Below are 15,946 nucleotides of genomic sequence, written 5' to 3' on the forward strand. Positions count from 1 at the left end.
GAGGATTGTTAAAACAGCCCATGAGATCTCAATTTGGTCAAGAAGGTTCAGTTCTGCTTCTTGAAGTGAACTCTATCTTCTACTGCACAGAACAGCTTTCTAGCTAAAGTACCAAAGTAGAATTAGGAATGTGAAGATGCAAATTCTTAGCTCCAAACTGCCTATATTCAAGGTATCTATCCAGCACACTGAAAAATTAACTCCTCTAGTCAGTAAATTTGTGGGGTTAATATCAATTCAGCTTGCACTTCCATTACAATTACCATATTTTCTATATTAGTATGTACTGTATGCTGTCTTTGCATACAGTAGTATCTGAACAATTCAAAAGAAGGAGCATATAATTTTCAGTGCTCTGCATAACTCACTACTTAACATTTGTTAAGAAAGGAAATGAGAGAGAAATACATCAGCAAGCTGACAAAAGGATGCAGCATGCAGTTCTGCCAGTGAGGACAGTTTATTGACATAATAGTTAAACATTCATTAGTCAGTCCTGACTGACTAATGGCTGTTTTAGCAATCCTCTAGAAGACGACAGTGATGACATTGATGGGTTCTTATGATGTGGCTGTATGTTTTTATGAATTTCACATGTTGCCATGAGCCATCTGTGCCAAGTTATAGCACTGTATCTTCATCAAAAACGAGCCTTTTTTGTTTCAATGTAATTTTTATATGCCCCTGACTCTGGAAAGGATGTTCATTGTTGAGCCTCCAGATACACAAACCAGAGCTGAGCTGTCTTCAAATTCACAATTTCCACTTCAGGAACAGATATTTGGGTAGCGAAGAAGTATGGATGGTCATTCTCATCTCATGCCCTTTCAAAATATGCTGTCAAATGACACCCAGCTTCCTCCCTAGTTTTTAAAGGTTTGGGAACTCAACAACCAACTAAAGACTGCCTTCTTATGATAAGTCTGTCTTCTTTGGAACCTGCAGCTCCCATGGCTGGCAGCAGCACTTACTGAGTTAGTGCCGATTAGCTTGCTGAGGCCTATAGCTGCAGTATGCTGAACCTTATGCCTACTGTGTGATCAAAGGAAAGTGCATTATATTTAAATACAAACGTTCCCTTACCAAAGAGGAAGTACTACACTGGGGGCTACAGCTGTCCACTGTGTCCACAAAAGATAATGAGAGAAAGACTACCAGAAAGACGAGTTAGAATGGCATTTATAACCTGTAAGGCTTCACAATTTCCTCTCATAGCAGAGATTATTATCACTCTGTTAAAACTTTGGAAGGACACAATATGCAACCAGACAGAACTTAAGTCTTATTGATGGATCTGTTTCTCAGACACTGGTTTTTGGTAGCAGCTGGCTATCACACAGATTTACAAGTTAAACAGTAGAGTGCCTAGCAATAGCTCCACTTAACCCTAACACGGCTACCATCAGAAGGCCTCTGATGAGGACTTAAAAAGCAGAAAACATCCTATCAAGATTTCAAGACAGAAGAACTTCAAAGCATGAAGTGTCCTCTTCAAAAAATCCCAGCAGGCAGAACTGACACCAGACTGCAGGAATCACAAGTTCATGTGTTTGGTATCTTCAAGCACTGCTCTATCCTGCTGGTTACATTGCTGGAAAAAATAATGGTTGCCATTTGAAGTTCTTGAATTTGCAGCTCTTACTGGCACAACGGCGAAACATTTCAGATCCTATCAAGGCCTTGGACACATACAGACTTTTGGTATTTGATTACTGTGATCTGGTAAATCCATCACTTGAAATATGACAGTTTTCTAAGCTCCTGTTTACTCTCCTCTTCCGGTCTTATTAAATGATTAACAAGTAAAAAGTCACTTTTTGGTGCATTCTGTGGCCATGCACACTCCAAAAGAACTTCCTACTGAAAGGCTAAACATTTACTCAACTGTATAGCTCAACATATACATCTTGACAGATTACCACACCTGCCTATGTTCTCAGTCACAACTCACTACTTGTGTCAATGTCCATCATACCTCACCATGTGCCAGCACACATTCTGCCCCATACAGAGATGAGCTACATTTGTACCTTCTTGTTTACTAATGCCCACATGGGTTTTACACATCTATGTTCTCCTGAACTCATAAGGAACAATGAAAGTTGTGTCACACTTCTACATGACAGAAAGCCCCTCTCAAAGCCAAAAAGACACATCGAAAGAAAGCAGTCCCCTGTGGTATCAGGATGCACAGCAGGAAAGATGTGCAGGGAAGCTATCTACCAACATTAAGCTATTTACATTAGAGTCTTGTGGAAAAAAAAGAAACAAAACTCTGCATTTCCCAGACGTCAAGGAACATACCAGTACCATTTCAGCTTTATGTTTATACTAATACATTTTAGTGTATCAGTGATGGCTGAAAAAGATTCAGCACAGGCATGAAAAACCATGAAAAAATCCAGCACACAAAATTTCCACAGAACGGCCTGTGGAACACTTCTGACTGACCCAAAGTGTGGATTTACATCACATCTTGCTGCTCTACTTTTGCAAATGCATGCTCAAGTGCCTATATCACTGTAGGCACACTAAGATTATCCAGTTAGCTCAGTATTAAGACTCAGCTCATTTCTACGCATTGTTTTGAAGGAAAAAAAGAATGCTAGGAAACATCACAGCTCTTTTACAAAAGACAATTTCCATACTTACTGGTGCTACTATTTTGCCCGTCTGTCCAACTTGCATGTCATTAGGAACAAAGCCAGCATCAACAGCTGCACGGGAAGCTCCAACTAGTTGAAAGAAAATATTTCCAGTGTTTTCTTTTAATATTAGCGAGCCAAATTTCTATCACCATCAAAACACATGTATCTTACCAAAGAGTCCCACACTCTAAGGGCACGTATTTAGAAACCTCTCCCTTAAAAGCTCTTATAGTAATCCCTCTCTGTACCACTGGATGAAACTTCCAAATACTAAGCACTAATGCACTTCATCAGTAACAGGAAATCCTTACTGGCAGCACCAAAGGGCCACATATTTAAACCCAAGGATTTCAGTCTGGAGTATTTCCATTATTTTCTCTAGTTGCTTTGTCAAAAGAGGATTTTCCCATAAACGCCTTCCCATAATGTTCCTCCAAGCTTCAAGAGAACACATGTGTCACCTTATATTGCTGTGGAGCTCAGAAGTCAGGCATGGTAAAGAAAAATATCAAAGCAAACTTGAAAATGCCACATGGACATTTACTTAGGGAAGCTACCAATTTAAAAACAAAGCCATTAATTTAAAACTGTGCATTTATTATTACATATGAAATCGAAAACTAATGCAGTTAAAACGTTAATGCAAACAGTTACCCCTCCTACTCTAGACTTTAAATAAAATATTCTGCTGAAACACTGGCCATTGTCAGTTTTCTCTTGTTAATACAAAAGTACGGAAAAAAAAGAGAGCCACTCAACCTACAATAACTGTGAAAGGGTTCTGTGATGTGATGTGTAAGGATGCATGCGAATATGCATTAAATTTAATTTTAAATTCATGCAACTTCGTTTTCCGTTTATGAGCTTAGGTTCTGGGCATCTGAGAAGGACAAGGCATACTACAGTTCAGTGTTTTGTTCCATACACAGACACTGAAATATACAGTTGACCACAAGGACAAGACAAAGCTTTATCTAAGATTTAAGACTGACATTGTTCTTAATGCGATTTTTCAAAACACAATACCCAGAGTTAAAAAAAAGGAAAACAAATTTACCTGCAGCATGCAATTGATCTGCAAGATCATACAACAACTTAAAATTTTCACCACTCTTCAAGCCTCTCCCTTAAAAGTAAAGAACAGAAGATAAAGAACATAAAATGCTTGGGTTTGAATTTTATTATTGCCTACATAAACTCCCTGTATGAGTATTTGTGTTTGCAAAGGCACACACGCTTGCTCACAGATTTTTGGATGCATTACTAAATAGTATTTAATATTTGGAGATTTAGTTTTTGTCATGATTGGTATTATTTAATATGTATATAGCACCACCACTCCTGCACACAGCAGCATCCAGATTAATCTCTGAAATCACAAAACAGGATTTATTTATTTTTTTTTCACTAATCTGTGCTCCCTCTGGTGGCTTTAGATGCAACAATTTGTAGTAGGCATGTAGTAGAAATTACAGTCCATCTCTTTACACATGATGAGCAGAATACAAACATCATTATTTTCACAATCATTAAAGTCATTATGTAATAATGTTTTGACTGCCTGTAATGATAAGCAATGATTTTAAACATGACAGTTTTGGATCTAAACCCACTTCATGTTGCTCTAAGTTTAAAAGGACTCATCAAATATGACAATACTCTTACAAAGCCTACTAGCACAGGATAAGCTCATGCCTTGCTTCTTCATGGAACATACACACTGGGTGCAACCCCGCTGGCCCCTGTGCCATATTTCAGAATTACATCAAAATACTTTTTTAATGTATCACATTATAGTGTTCTGCTAGAGATATTATTTAACTGTATCATTATAACTGTTAGGTTGCCTTTAAGTAATGCAATCTACTTACCACCTGACACAACCACTTTTGCACTAGTAAGCTCTGGTCGATCGCTCTTTGTCAACTTCTGCTCAATCCATTCAGAAAGACCAACAGGTGGTGGAGGGGTCACTGCATTCATCAGATGAAGGCAGGCATCCACAATAAAAAGGATAAAGCATGTATTTGCAATCTTTTACATTTCTTAAACTTAGCTTTACTACAAGCTTTTAACTCCTATCAGAAATTGGGTTTTGTGGCTCTGAATTAAAAGCTTCTTTCATCAGTTGTTTCAGCAACATCTAGTATAAACTGCACTAAAAGGCAGGCCCATTGTGCAAGTCACACATAGATACCAACCCAGCAGAGTAAGTGTGGTTAAGAGAGGAGAACAAGCTAGTTAAGCAGTGCAATGACAGTGCAGTATGCTAATCAAATATAAAGTAACATTTCTTTCCTAACACCCACAGATGTTAGGCAATACGGAGTGGCTAAGCCACCCAGAAAAATAAAGGACTGGGACACACACAGAGCACATTATTAATGATTGCCTCTGCAGATTTACATCAGTCATGAAAAGGCCCACAACAAAAAACAGCAGAGGTGACCAAACACTGGAACAGGTTCTCCAGAATTGTTGTGAAGTCTGCATCTGTGGAGATACTCAAAACCTCAGCAGCCACAGACCTGGGCAAGGAGGTCCCTTCTAATCTCAACTACTTTGCGATTTGGTGGCTGAATTTCTCTTTTATCAAAGCTACACTGGCACAATTACAATAATTATTTACACTGAGCTCATTAAAAATGACCCAAAACAACAACTGGGCATTCTCCAATCAATTTAAACGGCTACTAAATTAGCCAAGTACTGTAATGACCTATCTTAATTGAAGCAGAACCAATTAAGCCACAACTGTGGAGAGACAGAAACTTTTATTTTTGCTGTCCTCCTTTAAAAACCAGTCTGGTTAATCCAACAGCTGGAAGTTTAGGGAAAAATTTCAAGGCCGCAGTGGCCAAGGTTTAAGCAGCAAATGACACAAGGCCAGATTTCAGCACAAATAATCTCCAGGAAAAAACGTAGCAAGTGAGCAGATAATCCCCATCTTCCCTTAGAAAAAAAACAAACCATGGTCAAGTAACCGTATTAAAAACATGAAGTAAAGATCACGATGATCAGTTTGCTTTGACAAATACTTCTGCAAAACATCACTGTGCAGTGAGCAAAATTAACTCTATTACACAAAACAAAATACAAGAAAAATACTCACACTTTTCTAAACTGGCACTACCACCACTTGCTGGTGCAGCCTCAAAAGAAGTTCCCCGTACAGTAAATATTTTAACGGCTTCATTACACTGCACGGTGCAAAGAATATTTCCTTAAAAAAAAATAAAATAAGGGTTATACTGTATTTTTTTAAAGAAGCTAATATCAGACATACTATGCTTATTCAAAAACAAAATCAGAAACATAGCAGCAGCTCTACTGGAATAAGCAACATTCAGAAAGTTACTTCCCAAAACTGCAGTTTTATTTAGATGACTGAAATATGAAACTCAGGCACTTAGTAAACATAGATTACAAATATTTTAATCTACTTTCTAGCTTCATGTTTCTGAAGTGTGATAACAAATCATCTATCTTTAGAGGATACAGAGCATTCAAATCATGTCTTATAAGTGACAGAAGGTGGGGAGGATACCAACTTTTAAAGTGCCATTCTTAAACATCGGCAATGTCTATAATTCAAAGTAGATCTTTTATCCTGTTGCATGAACTCATCAAAAGAGAAGACAACAAGGCCTGCATAAAGTCTCTGTGGAATCATGTTTCTCTCAATAATATATAATACATGTATTTAATTCGCACTGAAGGCTGCAGGGAACACTGAAAGTGGAAAACGGCACAAAACCAGCTACTCAAAGTCATCCTGAAACTGTGAATTATTGGGAAACAAAACGCAACACAAAAGCCCATCCTGGTAATGTAACTCAAAATGCAATACCATGTTGGTACACATGATATAATCCCATATAGTAAAATTAAGAAACACGCTAGTGAGCTCGTATTTAAATTACAAAACGGTGTCAGAAAAGCATTAGACAAACAAGACTGAAAAAAAGACTTGTAAATTAAGTCAATTAAGTATTATAAATAATTAGTTCAATGTCTTAATAATTAGGAAAAATAACCCTGTGGTATTTTAAATCAGATCTAATGACAGTCATATTAAAAACAGATGAGGAATTAACTTTATGCCTTACATTTGACAAAATCTGATCAGAAGTGTATTAACACAGACCTGCAGGCCATATAAAAGCAAGATTACCAAACACTACAAATTGAAGTGATAGACTGGCTTCTAACTGACAGTACTAAAACTGCTGAAAATACTTCCTATCTCACACACATCCCTCCCTAGGTTTCATTTTCATAAACCACAGCAATTTGAATTGTGAAGTAAAAACTCCTATCATATTCCAAGGTTCTACCAACAGGATTATGTAAAAAAAGTTATCAATATTGGATTCTTTATTGCACAAATACCACATACCTGCATAGATAGTTCTCACAAAAGTGTCTGGTGACTTTATTTCAATAATGTCAGAAACAGGGGCAACATCAAGCTTGCCAGCCACTCTGGGAATAAGATTCTAGAAGTTAAACATGGAAAGTTAACAAAGTAAATGATAAGTTAACAAAGTAAATAAGTAAAATGTACATGGTATGTAAAACAACATGGACTATCTCAATTTTAACTTCATATAATACTGTCTATACGTAAAAAAGCACATACAACTGGTAAGATTTGTGTAGGGTTTCTCATGTAGCTTTAGTAGCCAAATAAAATCCCATTATGGTACTAATATTAGACATTTTATGAGACTTACCATAAGCAAACCCTTAATTCAATATCTTAAATTAGGAGGCTTTATTTGCTTCAATAGTTTAAAACTGACAGAAGAATTGAGTTATGGATTGCCATGCTCTTAGCACTTTAAGGGAGCCAGACTGCCTGACACAAAAGGAAAAAACTCTGCACTATCCCTCTCAAAAGTTTATTAAACAAACAACTAAATAAATAAATATTTCTTAAATTAATGTTAAAATATGTATTCTCCTGCTCTGAAATTTGTCTCTAGAGAAATACTCAGCATCTTTAGGACTGGGAAGGAGGATAAAAAGAGCAACGTAAATCAGGAAGAAATTAACAACAGCAAAAGCTTTGCTTGCTTTTTGACCCTTCCTAATCTGGTACAAAACAAAGGGCCCAGTTCTGAAATCTCTATTCACATTAAGCACTCAAAAATGGAACATCAAGCTTTAAAGCAAAAGCTATTAACCTTTACTAAGACACTGCAGATCACAACATTTTAAAAAATACTGCCCCCCCTAAGATTTAAGGTACGTAGAGACCTTAGCAAAATTACAGCTACATGGATCAATACCTATTGGAAGTGAAAGTAGTCAGCTGGAAGGCTGATGTCATGATTCACCCCACATCGGCAACATTTCCAAAGCATCCTTTTTCCTACTTCAGCTGCACCACAGTGCTAATCAGATTGTTAGTACTGAGGCTCTCTGCATACTTAAAAATACACTCCTTAAAAAAATAGGTTTTGAAAAATGGTGTGGATTTGTGTTATGTAACTTTACAGATATTTCAATTCACATGACTTGTATCACAGATACAATTCTCTCCCTCCAACAAAAAAAGTATTTGCTTCCAATAGGTCTGCACATTTTCATTTCAACATGAAAATCACACATTTTTCATCTCAATTTGCTGTACTCCTTTACAGTTCTCATAACCGTTTCAGATCACTACACCCATTTTGTGTTATTGTACATTTACCTCACATACACAGACCTATCTGGTTACCATTATGTATTTCTTCTACACTGCTCTTTTTCCAAGTCAGTCCATGATAGAACTCAGACATGAATCAATGTTTCTAACTACTGACCTCTTAAATGAATGACTAACTTTTTTTGAAAACTCTAAGCTGTCCACGGCTGCCCTCTCTCAGGCACGTGATTCCCATTCTTACATACGACAGTGGCTCTGTCCCTTTTCTACAAGAAACGTTGGATGCATTTTGATCTACTTACCTTCCCAAAAGCAGAAGCCCCAGCACAAATGTGGGTGTAATTGTATTTTTTATGAGTTTCCAAAATCAAAGGAGTCAGCTCCTCTGGGGATAAAAATATATTGTTTAAAATTTACAACTATCTTATTTTCACTCGTAAATATAAAACTGGTTATTCTTTTGTAAATAGGTAGGTCTAGCCCTCACCTGCTAGAAATCCCTTGTATGCATCTTGCTGAGCCACCAGAACTTTCGCCACCCCCTGCACTTTGCTGACTTCTTCTGCTACCTATGATTACAAAAGAATTTTTATTAGTTTGTAGTATAGCAAGCACCACTAACAAGAGAGAGTCCCTGCTGGAAAGAGCTCACAGCCTACGGATTAGTTAAACCTGGAAAACAAATGTGAGTGCAAAATCAGAACAAACCTATGGAACAAAATGGCTCGCAGCGTAGTGCTTTATGGGATAATGAAAATGGATTTTGTGAAAAAGAGAACTACAAAGCAAATCAAACATAGGAAAGCTTGCCTCCTGTATGCAGGGTTATACAATGACCTCATGATTTATTACAACAGATGAAAACAATCACATTTGAGGATTATTGTCAGTATCCAGATCTAGTCATCAGGACAATCCTTTCTTTTACATCGGCATAAGCATAGACTGCAAATACGAGTGTACAGCTATGTTGTATCTTTGTCCAAATCTAAGGAGCAATCTTTTGTTTGCAGCTGACTCTTTGTCTACTGATGTAATGTGTATTTTCAATTCTGTATTTATGCATTTTTTTTCCCTTTAAATTTGCAGAAGTAAAGTTTAAATGATAAAAGGGTTGTTGCAGATCAGAGGGAAGAAGACTGACAGCAGTGTCTGGAGACCACATGCACTATCCCAGAACTAGAGCAGTTTTATGGAGTTTGCAGAGTATCATTTTACCCTCAAAAATTAACAGAAGGAAATAAACAGAAATTCTGTAATAGCTGCTACAGAAGATCTGCTTAACTGCCTCTTTTGTCCTATCAATACAGATTTTTACACAGAAACTTAAAAATAAGAGAACAAGCCTTCACTTTTTGCAAAGTACTTTTTCCCAGCATAACACACCTTGCCAAACAGACACCATACCTGTAGTATTAAAAAACAAACAAAAAAAAAATTCAAATAATTTTTCTGTTATGCAAGTGCCAAAGACTAAAGAAACTGAAAGGCAGACATAGAAGGCAAAAATTTTATTTTTTTTTTTTAAATTGTTTTCTTGATCTAGGTAAATATTTGCTTCCAGGTCTCCACTTTGAACACTTGGGTCTCAGTTTAGAACAGCCACTGAGGTTTCTCTACCTATTCATAAATTAGTTGCTCTAAGTATGTCACCAGTGCGAGATGTATGAAAATTATTAGGCATATTACTGTTCAACGTAAGAGTCTATTGTGCTGGAATACAAGTGGCACTGGTGTGCTAACTACATTATCTCTGGACATTGCACATAAGAATTAGACTAACACTACATCAGCTGACATAGACAAAACTTTTTTTTTCAAACATGAGCTATATGATACAGTCAAGAAGCACTAATTTCAGAACTGTGGGTTGCAAACACACTCTCAGAAGCCTTATTTGTCATTGTGCTGTTTCATTTCTGCTGGTTTCCATTTGAAAAAGTGAAAACTTCCTTCCAAGTTCCTAGTGCTGCAATATTTATCATTCAAACTTTACAGGGAAATATTGTTTCAAAAGTTAATTCACCTTATGTCCTATAAAGATGTGCTTGCTTAAGCTTTTAACAACTGTTACTGATATTCTGCCTTATGAAATGAAATCTACACCCATTATTTTCACTTCAGAAGAGCAGCAGTTCAAGTGCAGGACATTTCTGGCAGATTAGCAATTACTGGCTCAGTTTCCCTTCACTACAGATTATTTTTCAGGCTGATCAAGACGCTATGAAGTACAGTTTCACTGTATTCATATGAAAACAGATCTCCTACCTTGTCACAGCTGGTGCCAGCTACTAAACAAGAAACTTCACCTCCAAGACGTTTTGCTGCAGTGATAGTATTTAGTGTAATGGGTGTGAGCGTCTCATTGTTGTGTTCCGCCACGACTAATGTACTCTGAAACCTCTGGAGCAGCGGTGCCTTTAAAGAAAGAGAGAGAGGAGTCGGATACTTAGCATTTAAGTAAAATAACTTCACCCAAGAGCATCTAATGCTTTACAGAAAGTTATCAATTATACAAACTGTAAAATGCTGCTGTCAAACAAAATAGGCTAAATCTAGAGAATTTTAAAGCAGACAGAATACATAGGTTTAAAAAAATATATATATAAACGTATTGACTTCAGCATATCTATCACACGCTGTGTTTAAATTCAAACCTACACTGGTAAATACTGAACAATATTAAGAAAAATGTTTTAATATATTACATTCAAATTCAGCTAATCAACTTAGTTAAGTACCTTAAAGAGCAAGAATTAGACCAGCAAGACTAAGACACAAAGAAACCAAGCATAGCAAATAAATATTTACTTGTTGGGTTGGGGAAGGGGGGGTGTTGGGTGTTTGGCTGCTGGAGGAGTTTGGTTTTGGTTTGGGTTTTTTGTAACCATAAGTTTTAGTCTAAATATATCTACAGAACATGCCTTTTAAATTAGTTACGTATAAAGACAAAACTGTTTGCAGGGGCATATCACAATTACAGACAAGGCTCACAGCCTGGGAACACTAAGCGAACTGTTGATAAGCAGCAGGGTCCTTTTTTCTTCTTTTCCTTTAAAATATCTGGCACTTGACCACTTAACTCTACCACAATTGAATAGTCCTTAAATAATAATTTTGACCAATGCACCATCCACCCATCCATATACAGACTTTATTTTCTAAAACAAAACCAAAAGAAGTAGGGGGTGAAAGGTAAAGAATTGCCATGAAACCAAACCAAAACATTGTAAGCTCAGAAGGCTTTTTCGTCTTATTTTTAGGTGAATCTGGATAAAGTGTTACTCCTCCAAGACTAATACTAGAGTTGAACCTCCATATTGAATGGGAATATTGTTCTTCGAGTATTTGTTTATCCTACATAAAGCCCAAATGAAGATTTGAGTTATGATCAATGTAATATGGAGCACACGGAAAATCAAATCTTGGTCACATGTGTGACCAAGGCACAAATGCTAACATAACACTAGAGACTGCAGAGACAAGTATTTTTAAAACATATATTCTGACCCCATCTCCCCTCATGCCCGCCAATTAAACTAGGAAAAAAAACCTTCAGAAAATCTGAGAAGCTGAAATTTGGGTATGGACTACAACCACACAAAGCCTATCAAGACACTAAACTTCACACAGAATCAAGATCATAATTTGTCTTTTCAATTCCAAAATACGGATTCCTGTACAACTGCTCTGCATTTCATCCTTAGTGCTTACGGTTACTTGTTATGATGAAAGATTCTAAGATCATTTGAAGCCAATTGCCAGTAACAAAATATTTATTGCCAATCTAGATCAAACAGTATATTTTTGATTATGTTTCATACATCATTTTCAATAAAAGTTATGAGATTCTAGTCACCGTTTGAATAATAAATCCACATTTTTGTGGCAAAAAGCCCACTTTTCCAATGATTTACAGTCATGTTGCAGGGTAAATTGGACCATGTTCCTGAAAAACTCTGAAGTTTCCAAACATCCAAAGGGAGCCACATGTATTTTAAACACACACTTAAATTCTGACTATATTATGATCTTTTCCCTTAAATAAGTACCGCCCCACCAGAGGAGCTTTAGATCATTCTGTCAAATGATTCTGGAATAAATGGAGAAATAGTGGGGGTTGGGGGGATGTAGCCAAAAAAAAAGAAAGAGCAATGGATGTTGCTTGAGCAGATTGGCTATTATAGCATTAAGAGGGTATTCCTTCTGGTGTTTGTGGAAACTACACACCAGGTCACTTTATGCCCACATGCACAACATTTCTGAACACAAAGGCAAGACCAGATTTAAAATAAATTCAAATTCCAGATGTTGGGTAAAAATCTTTGATGACAAATAAAATACCTCTGTGAGTCTGAATTTTAACATACTAACACAAAAAGTTTTGTTGCTTTTATTAATAAACAAACTCAGAACAAATAGGACTTTTGTTATAATAACAATCCAGCAGTAAAGTCAGAAGGTAATTAATCGAGTCACTTATGATCCTGAACTGAGACTGCAAGGAGGCAATGAAGAGGACAGGTAGTTATTTTGATGAAGTAACTTGTCCAGCTGCCCTTGAGTGAGAGCAGCCCATTATTTCACTGATATAACTTCTCCACTTGTACTTGGGCAGAATGACTATTTTCAAGCAAAGATACAACACGAAGGTTGAGTATAAACCTAACCAGCTGACAGCAAGGATAAAAAGCTCGAAAAATAAGACACACAGAAAAACCAAACTATTGAAAACAGTGCTTTGAGGGGAAAGAACAATCAGGACTTGGGCTACAGAAGGTTCCTGGTGAAAATCAAGCTCTGGAAAATCAGGCTGTCCAAAGAAATCAATTAGAGTTAATTCTCCAACAAACTTGGGCAACTTAGTGGCTTCTCAAGCATGCCAGCAGATCATGAAGGCATCTGCCAGCAACCAGCAGAACTGGAAATTCATTTCACCTACCTAGATACCTATGTTCCCTCTACAGCAGGAACATGTACAACTCCTCTCGGATGCAAACTCTAGACAGTGATTCAGGTTATACTAAAATAAACATTTATGGAAGGAAAAATGGCTGGAGTTGGCAACTCCACTCCCACCTCCCTCACCACATTTACTGTAGAGTAAACCTGGCCTGACTTCCAGACATCTAAAAATTGGGAAGGTTACCCTAGATGTGCAGTATGCATCAATTAACCCACTCGCAAAGCACCAAAATATTTGATCAATCTTTCATAGTATCATAGAATCATTAAGTTTGGAGCAGACCTCTAAAATCACCAAGTCCAACCATTAACTCAACCCTGCCAAGTCTGAACCACCACACCCCATGTCCCCCAAAAGCATCTTTTGCTCCCCACTTGAGAAACCCAGCAATGTTTTCCAAACAGAATGTGAAAGATTTAAGGACAGTATCTTAATTTCTAGTCTTCAGACAAGATGAGACTACTCACTGCTACTGTCCCAGTCAAACATTAGAAATCTGGATATGACCAGCACGTGTGCACAAACAAACCCACAGGGTCAACGTACTCATTTTGTTTGTGCAGGTAACCTGCTCTTCACAGCAACCACCAATGTAAACTGACCACAGACGTTAGTCTTTCAGCACATACAAAGACCACCTGAACAGCACCCAGTCAGGCTCAGCCCTTCTTAAATATAGATTTGTTACTTCTGTGCTACAGTGCTACAATGCTACTTGGCATATTCTCTTTGCTGGGTAAAAAACTGGCAGGACATCAGAGCCCAAGGAGTGGTGGTAAATGGAATTAAATCCCGTTGGCAAGCAGTGGTGTTCCCCGGGGCTCAGTTTTTGGGCCAGTTCTGTTTAACATCTCTATCAATGATCTGGATGAGTGTACCTGTAGTAAATTTGCAGATGACACCAAGCTGGGTGGAAATGTTGAAGGAAGGCTCTGCAGAGAGATCTGGAGAGACAAGATCAATGGGCCAAAACCAATTGCATGAGTTTCAGTAAGGCCAAGTGTCAGGGTCTGCACTTTGGCCACACCACCTCCCAGCTGTGTCACAGGAAGAGGAGTGGCTGGAAAGCTGCTCAGCAGAGAGGGATCAGAGGGTGTTGATTGATGCCCAGCTAAGGAGGAGTCAGCAGTAGGCTCAGGTGGCCAGAGGCCAACAGTATCCTGGCCCTGAATCAGGAATAGTGATCAGGAATAGGAAGTAGGACTAGGGAAGTGATTTTCCTCCTCTACTTAGTAGTGGTAAAGCTATATCTTGAGTAATGTGATCAGTTTTGGGCCCCTCTCTACAAGGAGGACATTGAGGTACTAGAGTGAGTCCAAAGAAGGACAACAAAGCTGGTGAAGAGCCCAGAGCATGTCTTACAAAAAGCAGCTGAGAGAAGTAGGGTAGTTTAACCTACAGAAGAGGAGGCTGAGGTGAGACCTTCTGTCTCTCTGCAGTGCCCTGAAAGGAAGTTGTAGTGAGGTGGGGGTCAGTCTGTTCAACCAAGTAACAAGGGAGAGGACAAGAGGAAATGTCCTCAAGTTGTGCCAAGTGAAGCTTAGATTGGATATAAGGAAGAATTTTACTGAAAGGGTTATCAGGCATTAGAACAACTTGCACAGGGCAGTGGTGGAGTCCCCATCTCTGAAAACATTTAAGAATCCTGCAGGTGTAGTGGTGGGGGTATGGTTTAATCAAGGACTTGTCAATGTTAGGTTAATGATTGGACTCTGTGATCTGGCAAAGGTAATGTTGGGGGGCGGATTTTCAACCCACCAGACTCAAAGGTCTTTTCCAACATGGGCAATTTTGCGATTCTGTGAAAACATATGTAGTAACAGCTGGAGAATCCCAGATGAAAACACTGTAAAAGCTTTGTTTGCTGCTTGGTGAGACTGGTGAGGTGTCAATATCTAAGTGCCTGCAGCCTGCTCCAGGGACACTCACTGGAAGGCAGGAATTAGGAAATCAGTTCCGTAACATGTGGCAGGAACAGGAACAAATGATGGGATGCCAAAACATCTTCCCACGAATGCAAGAGCAGCTCCAGCAGGTGTATTCTACATGGCCCCATGCTCCAAGCATGCATGTATACTAAAAAGGCTGGTAGAAACTTCACCCAGGAAACTGCCTTTCAACCTCCTCAGAGGAACCAGTGGAGGTCTCAGGAACTGAAGCAAAATACAAATTCACAAGGCAAAAGTACCTAACAACTGGACTCACAAAGGTATCTCTAGAGTTGCTTTTCTTAACTGCAAAAATCAAACTGGATATACATTAAAATTATAAAACTGTGTAGCAGGAACGATGTATGTCACAGAGACCCACTATCCCTGGGCAAAACTCCCAGGATCTAACTCCAGGATACAACTCCAGGGGTGTATTTCTATACAACAGAAGAAACAAAACTGCACCAACCAAAACAAACAAATAAAAAAGAAAAAACATTTGGGAATCTCAGGGAGAGAAGGCAGCTCTAGCACTAACACACGTCTCTTAGAACCCGTGTATAGATCAGGCTGCAGAAGAGGTCTAAGAGACGGCCATTTGACTCCAGGAAACATTAACTAGAAGAATAACACTAAGGGCACTTGAACTGAAAAGAAACTGTAACTGCAGAAAGAACAGTAAAAGAAATAAAGAAAACACTTAGCAAAAGGACTTAGGAATAAAATTAAAGACTTAAAATTACAA

General features: G+C 38.0%; 1 protein-coding gene across 1 annotated transcript in view; it reads right to left on the reverse strand.

Moving 5' to 3' along the window:
• The window catches only part of ETFA (electron transfer flavoprotein subunit alpha), a 32,554-nt gene that overhangs the window by 14,361 nt on the left and 2,247 nt on the right, over window positions 1-15,946 (reverse strand). Inside the window, exons 2-9 of the mRNA XM_054168917.1 lie at window positions 10,573-10,722; window positions 8,792-8,873; window positions 8,607-8,689; window positions 7,048-7,147; window positions 5,761-5,871; window positions 4,520-4,621; window positions 3,706-3,774; window positions 2,653-2,735 (exon numbers count right to left, since the gene is read on the reverse strand). Coding sequence (XP_054024892.1) covers window positions 2,653-2,735; window positions 3,706-3,774; window positions 4,520-4,621; window positions 5,761-5,871; window positions 7,048-7,147; window positions 8,607-8,689; window positions 8,792-8,873; window positions 10,573-10,722 — 780 coding nt within the window. The remainder of the gene's footprint in view (window positions 1-2,652; window positions 2,736-3,705; window positions 3,775-4,519; window positions 4,622-5,760; window positions 5,872-7,047; window positions 7,148-8,606; window positions 8,690-8,791; window positions 8,874-10,572; window positions 10,723-15,946) is intronic.

Source organism: Dryobates pubescens, chromosome 17, assembly GCF_014839835.1.
Source record: "Dryobates pubescens isolate bDryPub1 chromosome 17, bDryPub1.pri, whole genome shotgun sequence".
NCBI lineage: Eukaryota > Metazoa > Chordata > Aves > Piciformes > Picidae > Dryobates > Dryobates pubescens.